Raw genomic sequence first — 20,037 nt, 5'->3', positions numbered from 1 at the left:
AAGTGCACAACCAAACACCAGTTCCTGGAGTGTGTTCCATTAGGGCCTCCTTACAAGGTGACATTGAATCATTAATGACTATTTTTCAGGGCCTTGCCACTCAACCAGACCCAAATGTGTGGCCCTGTTTTATTCTAAGGCATCATCTATAGCGTCTCTAATGCTATTCTTCTCCCTATACTTCAACTAATCCTTATTGTATATAGTTTGGTGGATATAGGAAGCAGTTTTCTTCTTCCCCCTTGCCTTTCCATTTAGAACAGTTTTAATTAGATTTGTTCAGACTTTGGGCAAATGCATTTTATTAGGCCTCACCAAGTACATTCCACCCTAACCAGAAGCCTGTTGTTCCTTTATTTTAAGCTGCAATCCAGAAATTTAAGTTCTTTTCTTAAATCCTGCCTTCATAATCATATCTGCCTTTCTCCCTAGAGCCTTGTCTTCAATCAGCAGCTTTTTATATTTGCAAATATCACTTTTTACCCCTGCAATCTTCAGTTTTTTTTGCATAGGACTCCATAGCTTTCTCAGTTCCTCTTGGTCATATCATTTGTACCTTGAGCAGTTGACCACAAGAAGTGGGTCATCATTCAACCTGCCAAATCTTAGGACATCTCCATCACTCAGGTCTACACCCTCGGGCAAGGCAGCATAACTCCATTAGGATGTGAATTCCTTGAGAACAAAGATTGTCTCACTTTTTGTGAGCACCTAGACAGTGCTTGGTGTAGAGTAGGCATTTAATAAATGCTTGTTTTATTGATCTGTTCAACAAATACCCAAATATCTCTTAGATGGGAATCCCCAACCACCTCTTCTTCTTTTGACCCTTACAAGAATGTCTCTCAACCAAACGTCCCTGTGAATCCACATAATCATGCCTCGAAGAAGAAGTAGCTTGCTCTTTTCTCAAGAGTACCAAGCCCTCTCTTCTTCTGGAATAACTCAAGAGCTGTTACTTAGTCCTAAGTGTTCAGTGCCCTTTTTCCATTTCTACTGTATGACTTTCTTCCATTCTTCTCCCATTGCCTCTTCAATGGAAGGAACACTGTTCTTCCTGATAACCTGGAGACACTCTGGCAATCTTTCAACCTCTCTTTTATTCCAGGAAAAAGATGCATGTATACTCTGAGTACTGATGGCAGCTACTTGGCTGTGACAGAAATGCCAACATTTCACCTTCCTTGCAGGCCACTGCAAACTTCTTCCAGCTTTATCTGAATTTCCTGCTGGAAGAGAACTTCTCAGATTTTGTTGTTCTTGTCAGCAGCCCCACTTCTTCTTTCTGATTTCCTCTTCTGAGCCCTCTGAGGGATGAGGAGGAGACCTGATTATTCACTGACTATGTAAGTAGAATATAAGCCCTGGAAAATCTTCAAACTAGGAGGGCTTCAGACATTGGCTGGTGAATCTGCCTTGCAGCCAACTGATGAATAGCTTAGCTGAGAATAACAACCTCCCAGCTCTCTGTAAGGCTTGAAGGTTTAAAAATCACTTTCTTCACCATAGCTCTATGAGGCAAGTGGGACCAATATCATCCATATTTTACAAAAGAGAAAACTGAGACTGAGAAAAGAGAAATTTTTTTACAGTACCAGAACTAGTATCTGTGGCAGAATGTTAACTGGTTTTCCCACTCCAAGTCCATCCCTCTTTCTGAGACCTGCTGCCCAGTGCAGAGGTAGTCCAGATAGCTGGTGGGCCACCAAGGAGTGAATTTTTTCAGCCCCATCAACTCATGAAGAACCATCTACTAAGGTGTAGGAAGGGCTGAGGTCAACACTAGAGCCCCCGCACCAATGAAATTACATGTCTTTGAGCTGCTGAAGTAAGTAAAAAATTATGTTATGCTACTTTGCATTTCTGTAAGTTAGTTTCATCAGAAAATCTTTTAGTACCTTCTAGACTTTAATCCCCAAAACACTTCTAAATTTAGACATACATACAATTCTTTCATTCTCCAGATAGCAAATGATCAGTGAAGTCAAATAAATTTGCCTAAAAACTCTATAGGAAGGATAGCCTTTTCTTTCACCTCATAATGGAGATTAAAATGACCTATGGAAAGGATGGATCAATGGCAACCCTCCCTCTGAGGCTCAGTTTTCTCAGCTGTAAAGTCAAAGGAGTTGGGCTATATGCCTGAGAAGTCTTTTCTTGGCTCTATACCCTATGTCTATAAACTCTTTGAGGACAGGGTCTGTGTGATCACTGTCTTTGCATCCCCGGTGCCAAGTAGTGGCTTAATAAATGTTTGTTGAATTATTTATTGAGTTATTTTGTGTAATTGTGTCTTATCTCATTTCAGAGACTCACAAATGAGCGAGATACTCTCCAAAAAGAAAATGAAGAACTAAAAAGAAAATGTGATGGCATAAAGTCCCGGAACAAAGTGTTATCCAATGAAATCAAAACACTTAAGAGCCAAACTACAACCCTGTTTGAGAAAGGCAAACATGATGATGAACTCATAGATGCTTTAATGGTATAACCTTCAGCAGCTATGTGGTTGCCTTATAGACTCACACTCTTCCCCAAATGAGTCCAAAGTTAATGGCCTGCCCATATCCTCCCTTCCTTGTGCAATGAAGAGCTTCCCCATGACTGTTAACTCAAGAGAGCTATCTGGAGGTGTGCTCCAGAACTTTATTTTTATCCATGTTCTATTTAATATTTTTATCAGTGACTTAAATGGAGGAATAGATGGCATGTTTATCAAATCTGCAGATTATACACCAGTAGAAGGTTTTAGCAAATATGCTGGATACCAGAATTACAATTTTAAAAGATTTTGATGGAGTAGAATAATGGATTGAAATTAGGAAGATGAAGCTAAAAAAAACCCAACAACTCTTACTTCCTATCTTAGAATTGATACTAAGAATCAGTTCTAAGACAGAAGAGTAGTAGTAAGGGCTAAGCAGTGAGGGGTTAAGTGACTTGCTCAAGGTCACACTGTCAGGAATTGTCTGAGGCCAGACTTGGAAGATGAAGCTTAATAGAGGTAAATGTTAGGTTCAGAATATTCAGGGGTTTAAAAAATCATCTATGGAAGTATAGGATAGAGAGATATGATGGTGGTTCATGTGAAAAAAGCATAGGAGGTTTTAGTGACCTGCAAGCTCAAAATGAATCATCAGTATGATATGGCAGCCACAAAGCTCCTGCAGTCTTTGGTTCAAGAATAGAAGCCCTGTATCCAGAAGGAGGGAGGGGATAATCGCACTGTCCTTCACCCTGCTCAGGCCATATCTGGAATATCATAGCTAGTTCTGGGCACAGCATTTTAGGAAGGACAGTGACAATCTGGAGTATTTCTAGAGGAGGCAGCCATAATGAGGAGAAGCCTAGAAACCATGTCATTCAAAGACTAGATTTATTCTGCTTGGCCAGCAACATGGGGAAGTTACAGAAAAGTTTGTTTGGGCTCAATGAAGAGAAATTTCCCAGCAATGAGAACTGTTGCAAAGGGAAATGGGCTTCCGTGAAAGCTTGTGTGTCCCTCCCACCCCCACCCCCATTTTCCCCCTTGCCGACGAGTCTCTAAGCTGATGCTAAATGATCCTTTATCAGGGAGGTAGTCCTGCTTCAGGTACTCATTGTCTGAAATGTTCCCTTCTTCTGAGACTCTGTGGTTCTGTGGCATTCAGAGTGGCAATCTCCAGTGACTTGTTTTAAATTTCCTCAGAGCCAGCTCAAGCAGCTGCAAGATATCCTAAGTAAACTCAGCCACCAGGATGAAAAGGCCAAGGAGCTTCAGCAGAACTTGGGCCAACAGCTGACCATGGAGGCCCAGAAAAACAGCTGTCTCATAGCCCAGCTCCGGAGCATGGTGGCTGAGCGAGAGGCCAAGGTTCAGGAACTGGAAGAAGAAATCGGTCACCTCACTCTTCAGGTAAAAGTATCGATGGCACGAGCATCCTCAAGCCATATCTAAGAGCATTTTGCCTGTGCTCATTCACCCTGGTGGTATTATTGGCAGCAATAACAGTGCTGCTGAGATTCGTAACGGGCAGTAATAGCTGTTACATAGTGGACATGAATGAACTAGGAAACAGGAGATGTAAGATTTAGGTCTGCCTTTGCCATCAGTGTACTCTGGAACTCCCCTAGGCAAAACCACTTTTCTAGGGTTCCACTTCCTTAGCGTTTCCCTAGAATGCTTTGTCTGAGACCTTCATCTCAAATTTTCTCAGAACGTTGTTAGTTAAGAAAAAGGAGGGAGAGGGCAGCTGGGTAGCTCAGTGGATTGAGAGTCAGGCCTAGAGACGGGAGGTCTTAGGTTCAAATCCGGCCTCAGACACTTCCCAGCTGTGTGACCCTGGGCAAGTCACTTGACCCCTATTGCCCACCCTTACCACTCTTCCACCTAGGAGCTAATACACAAAAGTTAAGGGTTTAAAAAAAATAATTTAAAATTAAAGAAAAAGGAGGGAGCAGTAGGTGGCTCAGTGGGTAGACAGCCAGACCTGAAAATGGGAGGTTCTGGGTTCAAATTTGACCTCAGACACTTCCTAGCTATGTGACTTTGGGAAAGTCACTTAACCCCCATTTCCTAGTCCTTTCTGCCCTTCTGCCTTGGAGCCAATATACAGTGTTGATTCTTTTTTCCCCCCCTATAAACCCTACCTTCCATTTTAGAATAAATATTGGTTCTAAGGCAGAAGAGCAGTAAGGGCTAGGCATTGATTCTAAGATAGAATTTGAAGGTTTAAAAAAAAAAAAAAAGAGCTCAAAGGAGCATTAGAGGTCATCAAGTATAACCTCATTTTACAGAAGAGAACAAGGAGGCCCGCAGAGGTGGACTGTTTTGGCCAAGGTCTCAAGAATAAGTAAGCCAGGTTTTGAACCCAATCCTTTGACCCAAGATGCAGAGCTTTTACCAAAGCATGTTGTCTCTTGGCCAGCCATGTAGAGAGGACAGTAGAAGATCATCTTAGAGACTTCCTGGCCAAGCCTTCATCCCTTTTAATAAACACTTCATCCCAGTCTTGAATATGAGTTGGAGATATATTCATGGGGAGAGCTTTTCATAGAGAACTTTAGATTCTTCTCCCCTAAATCTTTTTTGCCTCATTACATTGTTGTATCATAGTAATTTGAGAACATTCTACAGTGGCCATATTAAATTTTTTAAAATCATTTTTCTGTTTGTTTCTTTTTTTTTCTGTTTATTTCCAGCATTTAGCAGTGTTTTGCATGTAGCAAGTGCTTAACCAATGTTTTTTCTTCCTCTTGTTCATTCATTCTAAACTCTTCAAGATCAAGTCATTTTTTATTGTTGTATGCCCAACTGTGACTATAAAGCCATGGGCATAGGAAGTTTAATCATGGACTAGTAGCATAAATAATGCACGCTCCCTAAATACCTGTACAGGGGTGGGATGAAGAGCTAGTGGACCTGGCTGCCTTTCTCCATAAGATTGTTTCCCAGGCCACACAACTCTGCAGGAAGCTAGGGGCCCTGTGGAGGTTCCACACTACTGGATGGGGGCCTAACTCACTGTGGTGGTGTAGGAAAGGGGGATGGTTAGGGCTGGTCTGGGGGTCTGTGGCCTGTAATTTTTCACATTTTGCCTTTAATCCCACTGAACTTTCTTCCTCACTCTGCTCCTACCCCATCTGAGGGCAGAAGAGATTGAGGCACATATATTGGTCAACAAGGAATTAATTTTAAAAATATTTACTGAATAGCAATAATGTGAAAGTCACTGGCCCAGGCAATGTAGGGGATAGAGAGAAATGAAGGGTGAGGTCTTTGCCCTCAAAAAGCATGCAGTTCTTTTTAAAAAAATAATTTTTATTCGAAGTTTTCTGTTTCTTACTTAACCATAGTTTTCCCCAGTATCCTTCCTCCCCCTCTCAGAGAGCCATTCCATTTAACGAATATTATTTTTAAAGACCAATAAAGAAAAGGAAAAGAAGGAAAAATTCAGAACATCTGATCAACACAGTGGCAAAGTCTGCAAACATGCATAATGTGTAACACCTATAAACACCTCATGGTTTTAATCGGATTTGGGGTTGTTTTCTCTCCATTTGAGTCCTGTTTTAACATCATAATTTTTGTTACATTCAATTTTGACTTTTGGTAGGTTCTTTCTATTTATATTTTTGTATTATTGTGCATATTGTTTTATTGGCTCTGCTTAGAGTATATATAATATATGTATATATATATATACACATATATGTACGTATGTCTATAATCTAACTGGGGAAATAAGATAAGCTTTGCAAAAGATCCAAGATTTCATCTCTGTGGACCTTCCCTTCCATTTCCTTCTCTCGGCTTTAGTTTTACATCACCACCTGTCTTGTGAGATTCTATCTCCACCTGATTACCCAGAGGCCTCCCAAATCAAATGTCCAAAAAAAAGAATTTATTTCTCTCCCCTCCAAACCCATCCCTTAGACAGCCTTCCCTATTTCTGTTGAGGGTCACACCATTTTCTGGTCATGCAGACATACAACCTCAGAGATATCCTCCATGTTTGCTCTCTCTCCTCTCCCACCGATAATCAATCAATTGACAGGTACCGCCATCTCAGTCTCCATAATACCCTTTTCTTCACTCCTGGATCCCTAGCCCACCAATCCATTAGGCACTCATCTCATTTCCCCTGGATTTCAGTAATAGCTTTCTTATTGTCCTTATACTTCCAGCCCTTCCAGCCCAGTTCTTTGTACCTTAGTTGTTGTTTGCATTGAACTGGGCCTGTGATTTCATGGATATAGAGAACTCCTAATGAGGATGTGAGGACAGCCAGGTGGTGCAGTGAGTAGAGTGCTAGACCTCGCATTAGGAAGACCCAAGTTCCACTCTGGCTTCAGACAATTACTAGATGTGTGACCGTGGGCAAGTCACTTAATCCTGTTGGCCTCTTTTTCTTCATCTAGCTCCAGCTAGAGAAGGAAAAGGCAAACCAATCTAGCCAAGAAAACCTCAGATGAGGTCACAAAGAGTCAGACATGACTGGAAACAACTAAGCAAAACAAAACAAATTAGGAAGTTCCCTCAAGCACTGTAGATTTGGACCTGCTGCCTGGAAAGGCCCTCAATGAGAAATAAAATGAATTGCCCCGTCATGCAGCCGGGAGGTGCCGGAGACAGATGAGTCCAGTTTTACCTGATTCTGAAGTCAGCTCTCTGTCTCCTAGCACACAGGATCTCTGTTCTTTCTACAACATTAGGAACTTTAGCAAACAATGTGGATGATCTTAACATGGAAAAGGAAGGTTGAGGGCATGTATCGGGCTGTTCAGTGCAAGCAGATTTTGTTTTGTTGTTCTTTTATGAATGCTGATTGTGATCTCTGCCATTGGTCTTCCGGGCCTCAGTTCTCTTGGCCCATGATCAAGAGGAGAAAGGAAAGGGCTGAGGGAAACCTTGCCATTCCCCATGGCTGACTGGCTCCAAGCTGCCGCCACTCCTGCTGCCACCACTCCCTGCTGTGGATGCCTCTCCTGTGCCATCCTGGAAGGCTGACCGCTTGGTTCCATCAGCTTACTTATGTAATTCGTTAACAGATGCATCCTCTGCCTTTCAAGCTTAGGAGGAGATGGCGAGGACAGGGGCCAGGGCTAGGATGCCTAACACAAAATCAATATACAACTCTCATCTCTAAAAAGGGTCATAATTTCCAGATCAGGAAAAGGCTGAACGAAAGAGCTAGGCACAGTGCCCTGCACGTTTATAAGCCCCAGCTGAATCAGTCCAATGTGGTAATTTTCTGAGGGTCTAAGGATTTAAAGGGGACATCTCAAAGTAAAAACCAAACATCTGTTTGGGGAGCTTCTTGTGTCTAACACTATTATGCCATCTGATTTACTGGCATGAAGGGAGGCATTATTGGATATCATTATTATGCAAGAGGCATTTTCATGAAGCGAAACTCACTTTTTCTTTCCTGCTGAGAAGAACCTTCTTCCTTATTTATTTATCTGTTTATTTATTTATGACTTTTGGATGTATATGTTAAATTTTGCAAAATAATAACAAAAATGTCCTGTTTGCTTCCATAAAGAGTTCTTTTTCTCTGTGCATTTTCATTTTGTGTTTTGTCAGCTAATTAATGTGAGTATAATTAACACTGTTGCAGTCACTGTGTGTATTGTTCTGATTCTAATTTCTTTGTTTAACTTCTTGCCATCCTATATTTCTTTGTATTCTTCATATTTGTCATTTCTTATGGTGCAATAATAACTTGGGGGGTGATGGGAAGACTGCTCAGTTTAGAGTTAAGGATGTCAGTTTGCATTCTTGCCTGTGTGACTTTTGGGTAAGGCCCCTTCACCTCTCAAAGCCTCAGTTTCTTCCTCCAGAAAAAAAATGAGATTGGATTAGATCATCTCTAAGACCTTTTTCATCTCTAAATGATATCATTCTAAATATCACAATTCATTCAGCTACCCTTCTCTAAGCACTTTATATATGTTTTTTTTTTTTGTTTGTTTGGTTGGTTGGTTTTTTGCCTTTGCAAATAAAGCCACAGATAGAAATTTTTGTACACAGAGATCTATTTTTTTCCCCTGTCCCCTCCTTTTAATTATATCCTGGTAGAGGGATCACAGCCACGTTCTTTCAGACATGTGAAAGAAGGCTTATAAAGAATGCCCCAATTCATTTCTGTACTTTTGAATGCTTGGGTTCCAAAGCTTTGTCAAACCATATCTGTGCTTGTGTTTACTGCAGCATCTTCACAACAAGGATCGAAGTGAGGACTCCAGTTTAATGAATGGCATCTTTCTGTCTTCCAAGTTTATGGATGAGCCGAACTTTAACCCACTCAAACAGCCTCCATCAGCCGGAGATCACATTGGGAGGGTCGGAACTGCTCGGTAAGAGACACGCGATTGAGATATTTGCAACGAATATCAATTATTCAGAAGGATATTGTTTCCCGCCAGCCATCCAAAACCACAAATGCCATTTTAAGATGACTGCGGCATTTTGTATACAATATATGGCTACTTCTTATTACATTATCTCTGCATTTGTAGGAAGGGCCCATTTAAACACAGACATGATTACATTAGGAATGTGTCTATTACCCTTCACTTTAATAATAGCTGCATGGTTGACTTTTAAGTGCCTCTGCCTCTAAGAAGTTGAAACAGGGAATCCATTTAATTATTATCCATGGTATTGTTGTGCCTCCACTCACTTCTTCCCTTGATGGCTGCACGTGGCATGGTGGTGCTTTGGGGTTCTCAAAGGTTATGGCAGCAGAACTCAGCTTTGTCAGGTCCTACCTAGCTGGAAAGGATCCGTGGCCTTTAAATCTTACCCGAGGACCAGCCTAGCAAAGTGCAGAGAGAGTCATCACTTAGAGGGTTGGCCAGAGGGTGTTGACTTTTTTTTTTGGTAGCCATAACTCATGAAGTAAGGATTAGAGGTATTGGTGTCTGGGTTGGTGCAGTGGTTACCACCCCACCAAGAAATGGTGGATCCTTGAAATAGGGTCGTGTTATTGTGACCATGATGGTTGCATCTAGTTTTGAGTCATCAGGAGTTCTGACGCTGTATTTGAATGGTGTGAAACCTTGATTACCCACTGCCAATGGTCTTAGAGTGATGCTTTGGGTATGGCACAGAAATCCTGAGGGAGTTCCAGCAGCAGCCAAGAAGGTGGTTCGTACCCCACGGGAACAGACTAGTCACTGTACATAGCTTCCTTGGCTTTCTGCTCAGCCAGTTTCTGGCCCGGCTTGTGTTCGGTTGTTCTGAACCACCCTTCTTGTTTCACGCAGCACCGTGAGCAGCCTCGGGCACACTCTGGTGGAATCATCAGTCACTCAACCCTCTCTCACCAGCCCTAATGTGTCACCTCGAAGGTAGGTCCTCAGGATGACTATAATCCTTTCCATTCACCTACTGTCCTGCAGCTTCTCGAGTGCATTCTCATCCATCATCTCAAAAGCCCTAGGGAGGCAAACAGTCAGGGATTATAAACTCCCATTTTGAAGATTAAGAAACTGAAGCCCAGAGTGGTTAATGTGGCAGAAAAGGGATTTGAATTAAGGCCTTCTCCAAATCAGTGCTCTTTCCATTGTACCACAGCTACTAACTATTATTATTTCAGTGGTGCTTTAAGATCACTTAATAATCCTTGCAACAACCCTATGAAGTAGGTGATGCTAGTGTTTCTATCTTCATTTTACAGATGAAGAAATGGAGACCGAGGAAGCTTAAATAACTTGCCTAAGACCCCAGAGCTAATAAATGTGAGAGCTAGCATTTGAGCCAGCTTCTCCTGACTTCTTTTCTAGGGCTCCCTTCTCTTTCCACCCTGTGGAAAGAGGAATTTTTCTGTATTCACTTCAAATGCTGTCTACTTTCTGCCAAAACTCTACTGCCCATCCTACCTTGTTCACTTACCTGGGACTTTAATATCATATTAATTAATGTTTTCAAACCACTGAGCCATCTTGTCTTTTTTGTCTAGTCCTTGTCTTTTGTGCAAATATTTAATTTTAGATTTAAGCCATCCCTTTATTTGGCTGATTCTCCTAGTTTTTTTTTTTTTGTAATAACTGTTTATGCTTCTTTAAGTGCTCTCTCTCTAGCACAACTATTGTAAGCAGTGTTGTAAGCAATCTTTTTTTTGAAACATTTGTTGTCAAATATTTGCTTTCTTAATTGGTATGGTGAAGAGCCCTTAGAGAATTTTAGAGTGATAAAATTTAGAGTTGGAATAGAGCTTAGAGAAGACTTTACCCCCTCTCCTCATTTAACAGATGAGAAGGTGTGTGTCGGCATCATGGAAGATACCCTAGATAAAGTCAAAATATAAACGGGATCTCCTGTTTATAATGAGGTTCTCCAAATGCTATTATTCACAAGTGAGATTGTACTCATTGGTTCTAATACCCAAAAAGCTACAAAGCCACCGCAGGGAAATTCATAGCCATATTAGAGATCAATCTGCAATGGAAAACAGAATGGATAAAAGCATATTGCCCAAACTGCAGGATGGCTGCACATCAGGTTAGTTCATGATGTCTAACGAGGATAGATTCTACAGATAGACAGTGAGTGGAGTGGTAGGAGATTGGACTGGACTGTATTAGAAAAACTGCAAGGGCTTTCAACGATCCTAGGCCAACAAAAGCTCATCTCTCTAGCACCAGTCTTCTCTTGGTAATACATATCTGTGAATCATGGAATACTCTGATCTCAGAAGAATAAAAATTTCAGATATTCTAAATGGCCAAGGAAAGATTTGAAGAGTGCAAGAAGGCTACAATATGCTACCCTACATAAAAGGCTTAGCAAGAATATGGTAAGACCAGAAAAAGGAATATTTACATCAGAAGTGTCAGTGAGAGGCAACAGATAGACAGCCTAAGATGTACATTTCTCTCTCTCAGAAGTATTAAAAGAACCAGGGAAAATTTTCTAACATTTTAGATAAGCTATAAAGTATTGACAGAAAAACATAGGGCTTATACAGGATACAATGGCCTGGAGGAGTTCCATGAGGTGAAGAAGTACTCACTTTGATGAGGTCATAGAGCCATATAGGTATCAAAATGTGGACCTTGGTGTCCCTTTTTCTGGCTGACTTCATGCCTGGGTCCAGTTGGAGCAGGAGCTCAAAGGCTTGAGAATAATTCAGGCCTGATTAGAGAGGTCACTAATCAGAGATCCTCACCTCTAATGAGGTCTACTACAGAATGTGGTGAATTTTAATCTTAGCCCTGACACTAATTTGCTTTGTGACCTTAGACAAGTTACCCTGGACCTGAGGTTCCTCATTGGTCCAATAGCATCATAGGACTAAAAGCTGGAGAGGACTTTTAAGGTCATCTTGTCCAACCCCCTTATTTTAGAGATGACCAGGTAGCATGGTGAAAGCTCAGGTGGCCTGTGTTCTAGCCTTGGTGGTTCTGCTCCTTTGCAGTGACCTTAGGCAAGTACTGGACCTTGGTTTCATTTTCCAAAAAATGGAGGTGTTGGACAAAGATCCCTTTTTGCTCTGAAAGTCCAGGATTGAGGTAAGGAAAAGGCAAGGCCGAACTGAGTCCTATGAAGAAGAAATCAGCTGCCCAAGAAGGTAAAGACAATAAATAAACAAAGTCAGCATGTTTGACAAATGAAGGGGAATTAACTAGAAGCACCAGGGACAAGTTGCCAAGAGGCAGGCTTTATTACCTTTTAGCCATCTGCCTCTGGAAGAAGCTGCCTTGGGAGAGAGTAAGTTAATCATAATTGGAGGTCTTTAAGCAGTGATCATTTTGATGGAAATGCTGGGGAGGGGATTCTTGCCGTTGAGAGCACAGATTGGACTAGTTGGCCTCAGTGATCCCTCTAGGCTCTGTGATTCCAAATCCAGTGCCCACACACTGAAGTGGAGTCCCTCTTCTCCCTCTCTGTTTAATAGGTCTGAGGTTTTTTTAGGGTGACCCTAAAACAGATCAGTATCCCCTGAAGTGCCAGCCCTAACATTCTGTGATTCTCATGCTTGTTGTAGGATTTCAGAGCTGGATTTTATGGACCTGAAAAGGAGTCAGATGCAGATAATTGAATTCAAGACCCTTTTACAGTCTGCTGAGGTGGAAAGGGACCGGCTCACAGAGTTTGTTTCTGTCTTACAGAAAAGGTAAGGTTCTGTGAAGGTTTTGCTTAAAGGAAGCTATGAAGGTCTTTTCCCTGGATAGGCCACAATGATCTAGCTGTCACCAAGTCCCACTGGCTTCTAGCACAAGGACATTTCTCTCTGTCTTCAGTCTGTTCAGCTCACTGGATCTAATGGTTTCCCAAGCTTTCTTTGCTTCAGCTAGAATAATATAGGAGTGTAGTCCCTGACCATAACTCACTGGAAAGTCTCCGTTTTTTGCTCCCTTGGGTTATTTTATAGTCAGGATATGGTTTTACCATTCATTCATTCATCCAGTATTCATTAAGCATTATTAGGCTCTCACATTTATTAGTTCTGTGTGCAGAGAACTGTGGTAAGTGCTAGGGGAGGCGCAAAAGGGTTAAAAGTAGCATAATTTGTCAGATTATTATCTGCTCTACTTAGAGTCAAGAAGATAAGGTTCACTTCTGAGCTCTGAAAATTATTAGCTGCATAGACATGGGCAAATCATTTATCTTTTATGGAAGTGAAGGTGAAGAAAGAAGCAATTCTTTCTTCACCCACCCCCCCACCCAACCCTGTTCCTCCAAGAGAGAAGCCAAGTCAAAGGCCTCAAAGGCCAAAAAGGCAGCATTGAAGGTATCCAAAATCACAAAACAAGATGATCTGATGGTCCCCCACCTTCTGGAATTTCAAGGCCATTTGACTTTTATAAGATTAAAATTAATATCCAATAACTCCAAGTATTGTATTTTATAAGATTTATTAATAATCACTTGAAGTAGAAGAAAAGAAAAAGAACGAAAGTAAAAACCTGAGTAAAAAACACCTGAGTAAAATTCTCCTGCCTCTCACCTCACCCCACCCCTACCAGCTGCATATCTGGGAGAGGAGAGAGTGAGGGGTGTAGCTACACAAAATATATTCTCCCTACATAAGGATGTAGATAAACATATAAATAGGATGCTGGGATTTAGAGTCCTGGGAAGCAGATTCTAATTATGCACTTTGAAGATAGTCCGAATACCCTTGGAAAAATATTCCTCTGAGAAATAATCTTGATCATCACTCTACCATCACTGGTTTTCCCTTGACCACTGAGTTTGTTATGAAGAAGATTAAAAACAAGACCACCCTGGTATTCATCAGAGATGTCAAAGCCAATAAGATCAGATTGAGCAGGCAATAAAGAAACTACATGACATGAACATGGCTAAGGTTAACACACTGATCCATCCTGATGGAGAAAAGAAGGCCTGTGTCTAGCTTGCCCCAGACCACAATGCATTGGTTATTGCCAAAAAAAAAAAAAATCCTGGAATCTTCCAAACTATATTCAGGAGCAGCTAGATGGTAGAGTAGACAGAGCACCAGGTCTGAAGGCAGGAAAACTTGAGTTCAAATCCAGCCTCAGACACTAGCTGTGTGACCCTAGGCAAGTCACTTAATCCTATTGACCTCAATTCCTCATCTTTAAAATGAACTGGAGAAGGAAATGGTATCTTTGCCAAGAAAACCAAGAAAACCCCAAGCAGAGCCACAAAGAGTTGGACACAACTGAAAGGACTCAACAAACTATCTATCCTGATTCACCTATGATAAAATATTTTCTAGTAAATAAAGAAAATAGATGTTTCCTATGCTTGGAACATACTCCCTTCCTATTTTTGACCATTGAGATCCTTCTCTTTGCTTCAAAATCCAACTTAAGGGCCACCTCCTCCATAAAGATATTTCTCCCTAAAAGTAGCCTCCTCCTCTCCAAAGTGTCTTTGAGCATGTTGGCTGACTCTTAATTCAACATTTATTAGTGCCTTTATCATTCAAGGTCCCCTGCCCTAGAATATATATGCAATTCTAAATTAGAGAGATTAGATAGATCTTATATCCCTTTTAGTATATATTTCTTGATGATAGAGACTGCAGGCTCTACATACCTATAAGATCTCAAATTAAATGTTTGTTGAATTAAACTCTGTGTTAGGAATTTGAGGGGGTAGAGGGAGGCAGAGAGATTACAGAAGACTCAGTCCCTGTATAGAAGGAGCATATAATCTAGTTGGAGAGAAAAGATACACACAAATCAAACAATTAGAGAACAAGACAGCATATAATAAAATGCTAAATGGTAGCATGGGACCAATTAAAGAACAAGACCGTGTATGATAAAATGATCACTGGTTAGTACAGACACAAGTGGCACCAGGGGTTGGAGAAGGAAGGAGAGATTAATGTGGCTTTGCGTCACCATGGAAAGTGACAGGGCCAGAAGTTCTATTTCGTGTGATTGCCTCATTTAGCTGGTGGAGGGATCCCCATCATCATGGTGGCCTCATATGAACCTTCAAAGTCTGTCCAAGGAGGACATTTTTGGGAATTACATGTTGCATTTATGAGACACCCTAGTCCCAGGCACTGTCAAGAGGCTTTTCTGCATCATCCCAAAGCGACAGATCCTTCCAGGGCTCGGCCATCACACGGCTGGAAATATCCAGGAAGCGCGTCAGTGAATCTGCCCCATCCTACAATCCAAGGACGTACATGTAGTGGGCACGTCTTTAATCAATGTCTATTAATTCAGCGGCTTCCCTGGGTCTTGCATCCTCGTCCTAGCTTCGTCGTTAGGGGGCTGCTGATTACAAAGATGGAGGTTTCTCAAATGATGAAAACCACCGTCTGCGAGCATTTAATTCAGAATGGAGAGGAGAGTGTTTAGCATGATCAGAATTATGAAGGGTATAATGAGAACTGGGTAGTCTCTCTTTTCCACTGTCCTATAATAAAAGTGTCAGAGGGCTGCTCAGTGAAAGTAAAGGGCAGTGAATTTGAAACTAATGAAAGGAAGTGTTCCTTGATGCAACGCAGAGCAGACCTGTGGAGATTCACTGCCAGCATGAGGTTATGAAGTTAAACGCTGTGCTGAGATTTAAGAAAGGAGTATATAATTTTATGACCATTAATAGCATTTTTAGCCATTCCAGCTATTGCAGTGATAAGAGTCATTGTAGCTAATGCTTCAGGGAAGGCCTGTGATCTCCTGCCAGGATAAAAAAGGAGCCTTCTTCTATTAGAAGGATCAGGCAATTGGCTTTAGTGTGCATTAAAAGCTATTTTCTCTAGAAAAATGACTGTTGGTAGTCACCGCTAGGCATAGGATATTGGACTAAATGTTCTCTGGTAGCCCTTGGGTTTCTCCCTCAGCCTTTGTGACTAATTGTGTGAAAGTGGCCAAGAGGTTATAGAAAAGTGAATAAATGCAGCTATTTACTATATCTCCTCCAAGAGGGAGCCACCCCTTTCCCCCAGCTCCCAAGGCACCTATTGATAGCATCCATACTGCTGTCATTCTGCACTCCTCCGTCTTGTCTCACACCTCTGAAATCTGCTCAGTTTAATGATTCCAATCCCATCCACATTCCTACTACTTGGAACAACGGGGACTTGAGCCATAGAACGGAAGCATAACATCTCTACTGTGGTCATCACAGTACAAGCCCCTCTTTAGACTCGTCTCTTCCTCTGCAAGATGAAGGGATCAAAGGAGCTGAGCTCTAGGTTGTCTTTTGTTCTGTCCCATGCTATGACCTCAAACACTATTAATATTCCTTGTTTTTATATCACCTCTGTCTCCCAATACATCTCTAATACTCTTCCCAGGGAGAAATCCTATAGTGTTCCACACACACGGTTCCCGCATGGCGCTGCAAAGAAGGAAATGAGAAAAATCTCAAATATCTCCTTTGGGCTAGTTTTAGTTATTAAAAATTTTTTAAACCCTCATCTTCTATCTTAGTATCAATACTGTGTATTGGTTCCAAGGCAGAAGAGTGGCAAGGACTAGGCAGTGGGGATTAAGTGACTTGCTCAGGGTCACATAGCTAGGAAGTATCTGAATTCAGATTTGAACCCAGGACCTCCCATCTCTAAGCCTCCCATCTCTACCCACTGAGCTACCTCCCTGCCCCAGTCATTTAAATTTCTGAGTTTATTTTTAGTGATTTTGTTGTTGTCATTATTAACATTTACATTGTTGTGGTTATTGTGGATATGATTTTCCTGGTTCTACTTATTTCTTTTTGTGTCTGCTCACCTAAATCTTCCCCACACTTCTTTGTGTCCATCAGAGGATTTGTTTTATGGCAGAGTGCTAAGGGGGAGAGAGTGCAAATACAGCAAATAAGAGAGGCCAGACCCTCAAGGGGATTACCTTTTAATGGGAGAGGACAACACGTACAATTAGAGGGTGGCAGGGAGAGAAAACCTGGGTGCAGTTGATGAAGAGTGAATTGAGCTGGGAGTGAAGTGAGCACATATTAGTCAGATCTCATAGAGTAGTAAAATTCCATTTCTTCAGAGGGTAAACTAATACCCAGAGAGGAAGAGGGAATTCTTAGTGATTTGGGGCCATATTTTTAAAGGATCACTTAATCGTTTATAATTCTTCTTTCAAAAACTTTTTTTTTCTATATTTTGACCTAAACTTTGACTGTTTGTTCTTGTATTTATATACTGAGGAATTTCTCTTAGTGTTACATAATTGTGTAAATTCCCTGGATACAAGACTTTTTTTTAATTTAAATTTAATTTTTAACAGACTTTTAACAGTGATGTTTATTTATCAGTGATACCACAGCTATTTTTTTTTCTCATCTTGTAATTTCTTTACTCATTCTATCTTCACTGATTTTACTTGTGCAAAAGTTTTAAGATTTTGTGTCACTGAAATTGTCTGGTTTGTCTTTTATAATCTACTTTGTTCCATGATTGGTTATAGAGTCTTGCACCGGGCATAGACAAAGTTCTAATTTTGTTGTTCTAATTTTATTTTATTTTATTGCAATGTGACCTTTTATGAATTACAGTTTGGTATCCACTTTGAATTTAGCAAGGTCTATAGAATAAGGTGGTCGAGTTACCTAAAATTCCCAGGCATCAGGTTAACTTATTTATAAAATTAAGGGATTGGCCTAGATGGCCTCTCTGGTCCCTTCCAGCTCTAGATCTATGAATCTCTGTTGGTCTCAATCAGGTTTCTGCTGAACCAATTTCCAGTTTCCCCAGCAGTTCTTGTCAAAAAGGGAATTTATGCTCTTGGGTTAATTAAAACTGAACTGCTGTTTGGCTTCATTGCTTCTGTTTTTTGCTTATATAAGCTGATAAAATATTTTGAACAACCAAGTTATTTTGATGACTACTGATTTATAATAAAGTTTGAGGTTTGGTAATGCTTTACCACATTCGTTTATACTTTTTGTTATTCTCTCTTAAGATTGTAGACCTTTTGTTTCTCTAAATGAAGTTCTTGGCTTGTCTAGTTCCATAAAGTATTACCTTGGTAATTTGACCTAGTATATTACTAAATTTATAAATTAATTTAGATAGTATCATCATTTTTAAAATATTGAGCAAATATGAGCAGCAAATATCACTCCAATTATCAACAATATTTTTTCCTTTTTTTCTTCCTTCCCTCCCTCCCATTCTTTCTTTTCTTTTCTTTTCTTTTCTTTTCTTTTCCTCTCTTTCTCTTTCTCTTTCTTCCTTCCTTTCTTTCTTTCTTTCTCTTACCTTCTGTTTTAGAATCAGTACTAAGGAATGGTACAGTCTAGGCAATTAGAGTTAAGTGACTTGCTCAAGATCATACAACTAGAAAGGCCAGACTTAAATTCAGGACCTCCTATCTCTAAGCCTAGCTCTCTATCTGCTGAGCCATCTCGCTTCCCCCTTTATTTTATTTTCAGAATTTTTTTCTCATCTGAAATTAACACAAAAAATGAACTTTTCCACATACAAAATGGAACATAAAAATAAGATTGTATATAAAATCATGAATCTTTTCCACATCACCTGCATTTTATAAGCTCACAATAAATTTAATCTATTACTTTCAAAACTACCCTGCTTGTCTGTGCACCTTCTCTTTTTCTTTTCTTATTATTGTAATAAGGATGTTCCAATATTCCTACTTCAATAATTACCAAGGGCCCAGCCCTCTTGATTCAATTAGTCAATCAGAAGTATGAACCAGGGGTAAACAAGGCCTGGACACACCTATTGAATCAATCAGTCATCCACAGGCTAATAGGCTAGGTGGGAGAAGTGCTTGATGAATTTAGAAGGGATGAAAGGCACTGGGTGAAATGGAGTTAAAGTGGAAGGCTATACTGCACACATACTGAGATCAAGTGAAGAGATTTAGTCATACTTTATGGAACTTGTATGAAGGGCTAACTTTGAAAACAGGTCATAGAAGGCTCATTTGGAACCTAAACTTTCAAACCAGCTCCCTATAAGAGGGAATCACTAAGGGATAGAAGAAAAACATGTCTCCTTGAACAGAGAAAGATTGTAAACCTGAAAAGATCTGTAGGGTTAGGAACTTTTCCATCAATATACTAGCAGTATCTCTGGAACAGCTAATAGTAGTGTCTACATGGGGAGGTGAGGAAACACTAGCCACCCTGAGGAAAGTGTTATTTTTAAAAATGACAAAGGCTGATATTATGAGGGAAAATAATAATTTAATTAAAGCCATGATGGTAAAAATAAATTAGACCCTGTGCCTGTAAAAATTCAAATTGCCACCAGTCCCCATCTTGTCTACGTAGCCAAAAAGAGGTCGGCTCAAGCCCGACCTCCAAATTTAAGTTGCGCTATACGTTGGTTCCCGTTGTCTGACGTTATCATGTCAGAAACCGGAAACCCATTGGATCATGGAAAATGTAGTTTCAAAGACCCCCACATGTCCATAGGAAGTTTGTGAAATACTTTTAAATGGGACAAAAGGTAGCTCTGGAATTCTACAAGGAGCCCAGCAAAAAGCTAACCACATTTGAGGGAGAAATTCTAAAGACCCCATTGAGCAGAGGAAAGGGTTTTCAGCAAAGAGACTTCTAGGAGTTGTGTTTTTCTCCTTTTGCCACAAATAATCTAAGCTTGAGCTCATGATCCTCCAGGCTTTGTATGTACTTGTAGGAGAGTGTGCTCTGGTTTAAGAGTATGTTTTCTATTAATTATTCTTACTATCCATCTTAGTAAATACTTATTTGTAAAAGCTAAATCTTGCTGGCTAACTGATGTTAATTGATAATGGGATAAATGTAGCAGTGGGGGCTCATGAGTTCGATACTGGAAGACTACTTCCCCACCTCTGAGGGTTTATTCCTAGAATCCTAAGGGATGAAACAATAGTCTAGGGAACCAACATAATTCTATCTCTTGTATTTTCCTTTCTTTATCATTCCTGTCTCTGCTTTTTTTGCCTTTTGAGTTGTTGTAGTTTTTATGCCAAACTCTGTGTGTGTGTGTGTGTGTGTGTGTGTGTGTGTGAATATATATTCATCAACCCTATTTTGTATGGTTCAGATAAGAGGTTCAACTGCTGCTCACACTCCTCACCCCTTTTTCTTTGTTTACATACTCTCTTCACATACCTCAATGATGAGAAATAGTA

At 40.5% G+C, this 20,037-nt stretch overlaps 1 protein-coding gene across 1 annotated transcript in view; it reads left to right on the top strand.

Annotated features, from left to right (window-relative positions):
- CCDC13 (coiled-coil domain containing 13) overlaps positions 1-20,037 on the top strand; it is a 100,289-nt gene that overhangs the window by 54,690 nt on the left and 25,562 nt on the right. Inside the window, exons 8-12 of the mRNA XM_044656976.1 lie at positions 2,309-2,485; positions 3,689-3,895; positions 8,696-8,841; positions 9,754-9,837; positions 12,477-12,605. Coding sequence (XP_044512911.1) covers positions 2,309-2,485; positions 3,689-3,895; positions 8,696-8,841; positions 9,754-9,837; positions 12,477-12,605 — 743 coding nt within the window. The remainder of the gene's footprint in view (positions 1-2,308; positions 2,486-3,688; positions 3,896-8,695; positions 8,842-9,753; positions 9,838-12,476; positions 12,606-20,037) is intronic.

The sequence above is a fragment of the Gracilinanus agilis genome, chromosome 1, assembly GCF_016433145.1.
Source record: "Gracilinanus agilis isolate LMUSP501 chromosome 1, AgileGrace, whole genome shotgun sequence".
NCBI classification, from domain to species: domain Eukaryota; kingdom Metazoa; phylum Chordata; class Mammalia; order Didelphimorphia; family Didelphidae; genus Gracilinanus; species Gracilinanus agilis.
This window is presented reverse-complemented; position numbering and strand designations above follow the sequence as displayed.